Consider the following 7,419-nt stretch of genomic DNA (forward strand, 5'->3'; position numbering starts at 1 on the left):
TGACATTGTTACAAGCCAAGTATTGTAACTGACATTGTTACAAGCCAAGTATTGTAACTGACATTGTTACAAGCCAAGTATTGTAACTGACATTGTTACAAACCAAATGTTGTAACTGACATTGTTACAAGCCAGGTGTTCTAACTGACATTGTTACAAACCAAATGTTGTAACTGACATTGTTACAAGCCAAGTGTTGTAACTGACATTGTTACAAGCCAAGTGTTGTAACCGACATTGTTACAAACCAAGTGTTCTAACTGACATTGTTACAAGCCAAATGTTCTATTTCAGTGAGGTATGTTTGTGTAGTTGATGTGTTATATTCTTACCATAAGAAATCATGGGGGTATCTCTCATTGGATTATCCTTTATAATTTCTGATATTTTTTGTAACAGTAGTAGTAAAGAGATAGCAAAAAAATTGATTGATTTTTATATATCAACTATTATTCATTTTATGTTAGGAAATTTAACTATTGAATTGCAGTTTCAAAAGTCTTAATTTTGCCAAAACAACTGATAGAAATGCTGTTTTGATTTTAAACAATATAGTATAACAAACTATGACTTTACCAAGGATTTTTCTTTCCCTGTCAGCCCCTTTCCTGAAGAGGGTTTAGAGTTTACGACACTGTGGTGTCGTAGGGTGAGAGGTAGCATGCAGGCTGTGAGTTGCCAGCTACGAAATTATCCTCAGACGTTATTAGAAATCAAAGAGTTCCATGTATGGGGTCGCCTTGTTGGGGCCGAACAAGAAGCAGCACCTCGAGGTAGGCTTCAAAAATACTGTTCCCAGGTTATTATTAAGAGTTGAAACACTTTAAACCAATTGCTATGATAATGACTGTAAGCTTTTAAGAGACTGAAAGACCTAAAGACAGCTAATGTATGGACAACAATGGACCATTTCATTCTTCAAGGTTGTCCATGCATGCCCACCTCCAAGAAAAATATAACTTAAATTATTGTAAGGTGCCATCTTCCATTACTGCCAACAGCAACTCATTCCATAAGCCACTCACCCTATTAGAAAAATAAAACTGTCTTAACTAAAGCCTAGCCTCTTTTTTCCAAATCTGATAATTTTGTCTTCTTGTCTTATTTTCTTCATAATTCAGCACAAAGAATTTAAAGGCCCTTAACTTGATCTTCTGAATAATCTCATCTTTCTTTTCTCAAGAGAAACTTCATCTATCCATATAAGAAAACTCTTCCATTTTATGAATCATATTAAAATTTTAAGAGATTGAAAAAGAACCTGAAAACAGTTGCTGTGATTGTCAGCTTCAAAGCAACAGGTAGTTAAGCCTCATACAGTCCATGAAAATATAAGTAAACCAAACCTCATACAGTCTGTGAGATATAAACAAACCAAACCTCATACACAAGACAACCTTAAATGTCAGGGACACAGTTAACCATTATGACATACAAACTCAGTCTAAGCCTAATGGTGGCAAAGTCTACAACATCACATCCCTCACTGATCATGTGACTGATGATGTCACAGCATCAGGTCAGTAAGGTGCATTAATGTTGTTTACATTTTTCTGTTTTTTTTCTCTAGTCACTACAATAATAGCCAAAAAGTAGATTACTAGTTTTCTTTAAAAACTTGAAATTTTAGGCAGATATAGTCATCTAGCAAAAAAAAAAGGTAAGTTAAAACTGGGGCATTTGTTAAATCTCAAAAGATCCATTTGGGACACTGAGGCTGTCCTGGTTAAACTGAGACATATTGTCACCAAGCTGATACATAAAAATAAAGTCCAAACTTGTCCATAAAATATAGACAGATGAAATCTCATGCAGTCTATTAGATATAAACGGATTAACCCTCATACAGTCCACAAGATATAAACAGATTAACCCTCATACAGTCCACAAGATATAAACAAATCAACCTTCTTACAGTCCACAAGATATAAACAGATTAACCCTCATACAGTCCACAAGATAAAAACAAATCAACCCTCATACAGTCCACAAGATATAAATAGAATAACCCTCATACAGTGCACAAGATATAAACAGATTAACCATCATACAGTCCACAAGATATAAAGAAACCAAATCTCATATGATCCATAAGATAAAAACAAATCAACCCTCATACAGTCCACAAGATATAAACAAATCAACCCTCATACAGTCCACAAGATAAAAACAAAATAACCCTCATACAGTCCACAAGATATAAACAGAATAACCCTCATACAGTCCACAAGATATAAACAGATTAATCCTCATACAGTCCACAAGATATAAACAGATTAACCCTCATACAGTCCACAAGATATAAAGAAACCCAAATCTCATATGGTCCATAAGATAAAAACAAATCAACCCTCATACAGTCCGCAATATAAAAACAAATCAACCTTCATACAGTCCACAAGATAAAAACAAATCAACCTTCATACAGTCCACAAGATATAAACAAACCAAATCTCATATGGTCCACAAGATATAAACAAACCAAATCTCATATGGTCCACAAGATATAAACAAATTAACCCTCATACAGTCCACAAGATATAAACAGATTAACCCTCATACAGTCCACAAGATATAAGCAGATTAACCCTCATACAGTCCACAAGATATAAACAGATTAACCCTCATACAGTCCACAAGATATAAATAAATCAACCCTCATACAGTCTACAAGATATAAACAAATCAACCCTCATACAGTCCACAAGATACAAACAAATCTAGTTAGAAGTGTAAAAATTAAGCTACAAAACTGTACTGAAGTCTGTGTTGTTGATTTCAAAATCTTATAGATATTTTCTATTTATGTAACAGTAGCTATATACAAAATATCTTTGTGTACTTCATTTTGTATAAGAAATATGTTTACCCATGCAACAACTGGTATCCAGTGAAAAATTCTTTATTTCTCAAAAGTTTCACCTTATGGCTTTAACAAGAGGTAGACACCATACTTAACCCAAGCTCAACCTTAAATTATGACAGGTGATTTAATTTGTAATGATAACAATGTGTTCTAATGTACTGTTTGATATGCAGTCTTGTTATCAACAACAAAAACTAATAATAAATCAATGGCAAGAATATAAACAAGGTAAAGAAAATATTAATTTAAAATCAAAAACAAAAAAATGGTTCTCTTCATTAAACATGTTTGTATTCCATCGTGAACTATGCTGCTTGAAGAAAATCATGCAACAAACAGAATATTTATATTCATCCAGGTATTAAATTATAAACGTTACCAGTTGTGCTTAGTATTAGAGATAAGTTAATGCTTACTATTGTGTTTTACGATCTTCGATTGATAGTTAAAATTAGTTAAATACAGCTCGCTGAAGATCATAGTGTTGGGTTGATACTTAAAATAGTGCTGCATGATATCACACTTTAGCAGTAGAATGATCCTGTTAACTTTCTTTTGTATTTAAAAATAACTTTATCTGTAAGTACATGTGGTTTCCCTATATACTCTAGTGTGTGTGTAGCTATTTATAGTTTCTTACAAGTTTCAGTATTCAAAATACATTTGACAATTTATTAAGAACTGAATTTAAGAAGGGAAAAACCACCAGAAAGTCTGGTCTCTGATGATGATGATGATATCTTTATGTTGGTTTTGGTTTTTTTAATTTTGTACAAAGCTACATGAGGGCTATCTGCACTAGCTCTCCATAATTTAGCAGGTATAAACTAGAGGGAAGACAGCTAGTCAACACCACCAACTCTTGGACTACTCTTTCTCTTTTACCAATGAATAATGGGATTGACCATCACATTATAACGTTCCCAAGGCTGAAAGGGCGAGCATGTTCAGTGACATGGATTCAAACTCACAACCCTCAGATTGTGAGTCAAGCACCCTAACCACCAGGCGATGTGTTTTTGTAAATCTGTGTTTTGAGAGCTAGTGGTGAAAATACATCCTGTTTTATTCATATAAGACTTTATATATATAAGAATTTCTGTTTTACCTCGTTGTACCAGAAGTTAAATACTCTTCCAGATTTTAATGTTGATCTACATCACTTAATGACGATTTGGGTTGAGATGGTTTTGTCTGTAATTTATAAACAATTGTGACTTTTCTGAATAGTTGTTAGTAGCTGGAACTAATTTAACAATTCCATGTTTATACATTATTTCCTGCTTGTGTTTCTACAGCTAAGAGAACAACTGTAATACAAGTAGGAGAACCCTGGAGAGACATGACAGTAGAAAGAAGTATGCCTTCTCTAAAATTTTACCATGAGTTAAACTGCGGTGAGTGTTTACAGACAGTTACTAGTTATAATACAAATGTTTACTGTTCTCAGACTTCTACCACAATTTTATTTCTGCACTTTAAACTTCCTTATTATTATTATAGCATTAATGTTTTTTTTAATAGTTTATATATTTGATCTATAATAAATGTCTTGTGCAATAGTGTTTGGATATGTCGCCTAGAAGTTAAAATGTCAATAAAAAAAAATTCTTTATATACCTGAAGAAGGAAAAATATGTTTCTTGAAAAGTTAAAACACAAGCATTTTTATTTAATGTTTATCTTGTCTATTAACTGAATATTTTGTCTCACTGACTAAATTTGTTTTTGCAAGTTATTTCTTGTTTCCCATTTAACCTTTTCCTTCAACATATTTACCAATTATTACATGTATAACTGGTGTGTATTTTGTTTTACAAATGTATATGTATTTTTCGATGTGTGGGTGTGTAAATTTTACTTGTGTTGATTACCAGAAATAATGTTTTACAGGATTATGTGGATTTTTCTATTGAGGAATGTTATGTTAATTATATCTTGCATTAACCTTGCACGGTAAGATGTTAACTGGTGTTAATATAAACTTTTTCATGTATAAACTGTCATCCAGGTGTATGAAAAATTATCAGTGTATGTGTAGTTAGAATAAGGTTGGCAAGTACACAGGGTAGAATTTCATTGTGTTTATGAAGTTTGTGTAAGGAGCTGAACTAGAATCTAAACTCTTGCTTTTTTTTATATTATTTATGGAAAAGTAGTTTTGGAATCTCAAGGTAGCATATACCCTTTAAATGTCAAAAAATATCACAATTTATTTTGAATTAATTCTCCTTAGTTCAAACTAATTCTTCACATCACATCAAACTCTGGACCCATTTTCAGGAGCATACAATCATGTTTATAGAAATTATCAGGAACATAAGACATTTCTTTTGTATTTCTCTATTTTTATAATATGTAAATTAGCCATGGTGGTAATGCTACACAACATGTGCCAGAATATGTTTCTGTAGCTATTTCAATATATTTGCGTACAAAAAGTATAGTATGAAGATGTTTTTTTCTGATAAAAATAACAAATCCTCGATAACAATATGTAAAGAGTATATGCTACTGTAATCAACATGACAAGCCTAGTATGAATCTCAAATATTCAAAGTACTTTAAATTCAGGCCTCGATAACAATATGTAAAGAGTATATGCTACAGTAATCAACATGACAAGCCTAGTATGAATCTCAAATATTCAAAGTACTTTAAATTCAGGCCTCGATAACAATATGTAAAGAGTATATGCTACCGTAATCAACATGACAAGCCTAGTATGAATCTCAAATATTCAAAGTACTTTAAATTCAGGCCTCGATAACAATATGTAAAGAGTATATGCTACAGTAATCAACATGACAAGCCTAGTATGAATCTCAAATATTCAAAGTACTTTAAATTCAGGCCTCGATAACAATATGTAAAGAGTATATGCTACCGTAATCAACATGACAAGCCCAGTATGAATCTCAAATATTCAAAGTACTTTAAATTCAGGTAAAATAAATTGCAATCTTTATTTTCTGTCTCTAGACATTGAGTCATTCTGTAGTGCATATGGTCCTTGCTGGGACCCAATCATGGCTCAGGTCAACTTGTCCATGGAGAATATTAGTAAACCTTCAGCTGACCCCAGCCTCAGTCTTCCCTGGTGGGACAAAGTTAGACTTCTTTTACACGGACGTCTAACTATGTCCATCCAGCATCTTACCCTATTGATGCATGCCTCATTGGACCCATACAACATGATGGAACAGATGGAGATGACGTGGTCTGACGTTATTATTGATTGGACAAATGGTGAGATTGTTTGTTTAATTAGCTTGGAACTTCAGGATTGACACAGTAATGGCTCACGTGTTTCGAAAAAGGTGTGCAATGTGAAAATAACATGTACATAATATTTTTATCTATTTCATGTTATATCTCTTATTACAAAACAAAAATAATGGTCTTTGTTCATAAGTGTTTAATCTTAAAACAAATACTGCACATACATATTTTATGAATTACCTGTTTAAATATCTTTGAAGTTTTCATATGAATAGATTATTACGGAACTCACCACAATTTCAAAAGTTGTGAAAAAACGAGACCAGTTGGAATTAGCAAAGTATAAGATGAATTTACCGTATCCAATTTAATTTCTTACTTATGTGTAGCTGAAATAGAAAATGTGTCATTGTTTCCATATTATGTATTTTGAGAGAAGAGAAAATTGTTACACAAATACCTCATTTTTTGAAACTGTTTACGTACCATACTGCTTGTCGGTTAATAATTTTGTTGACTACATGGTTCTTGGTAACATATGAATCACACCATTTTCACTTTTAGTGACTTTCATTTAAACACCAGAAAGATTGAAAGTATGGTTGATGAATAAAAATGCAAACTATTCACTGACAAACGTTATCAAAACTGATTCAAAAGACAAAGTGTTAAACATATAATTTAATGAGCAGCTGCAGTAATAGTTACTTTTAGCATGAAAAAAAGAAACATATTTACACATATTAAGTAACCAAATCCACTCAGAACACAAATGAGAACTTTGAATTTTAGTTAAGTTTTTTTTATCAGTTCTACTAGGATAGCGACCATATCGAACTTCATATCATTTTGTGTGAGGAAGTTTATTTTGGTTTAATTTTTTGTTTATATATTAACTTTTATCCTCTTGTATTTTGAGTGTTTGAGCTTTTCTATTTTTTCATCACACACAGTTTTTAATACAGTTAATATTAATTGGATATAGACAGAGAAAAAAAAGCGTTTGAATTGTTCCACTGCATAATATTTATATTAGGCTTAAAATAGATGCAGAAGTCTAAGAAATAAAAATCACTGAAAAATAAACATATATATGTTTCAGCAAAGATCATGATGCAGGGAGACCTGGATATATACGTCCATACAGCTTCCAAGTATGATGACTGCAGACTGCTACACATTCCAAATTTGAAGTTTAGGTAAGTTGTTTTATAACGGGAGGACTGGCATGGCCTGGTGGTTAGGGAACTCGACTCGCAATCTGTGAGTCCCCGTCCCATCAAACATGCTCGCCCTTTCAGCCGTGGGAGCATTATAATGTGACAGTCAAT

The 7,419-nt window shown here is 32.4% G+C and overlaps 1 protein-coding gene across 1 annotated transcript in view; it reads left to right on the forward strand.

Annotated features, from left to right (window-relative positions):
- LOC106464438 (protein KIAA0100-like) overlaps positions 1 to 7,419 on the forward strand; it is a gene marked incomplete at its 5' end in the record, with an annotated part of 41,726 nt that overhangs the window by 6,388 nt on the left and 27,919 nt on the right. The window contains 4 exons of the mRNA XM_013924580.2: positions 601 to 773; positions 4,165 to 4,263; positions 5,849 to 6,115; positions 7,191 to 7,287. Coding sequence (XP_013780034.1) covers positions 601 to 773; positions 4,165 to 4,263; positions 5,849 to 6,115; positions 7,191 to 7,287 — 636 coding nt within the window. The remainder of the gene's footprint in view (positions 1 to 600; positions 774 to 4,164; positions 4,264 to 5,848; positions 6,116 to 7,190; positions 7,288 to 7,419) is intronic.

The sequence above is a fragment of the Limulus polyphemus genome, unplaced genomic scaffold (genome assembly GCF_000517525.1).
Source record: "Limulus polyphemus unplaced genomic scaffold, Limulus_polyphemus-2.1.2 Scaffold1654, whole genome shotgun sequence".
In the NCBI taxonomy this organism is placed as follows: domain Eukaryota; kingdom Metazoa; phylum Arthropoda; class Merostomata; order Xiphosura; family Limulidae; genus Limulus; species Limulus polyphemus.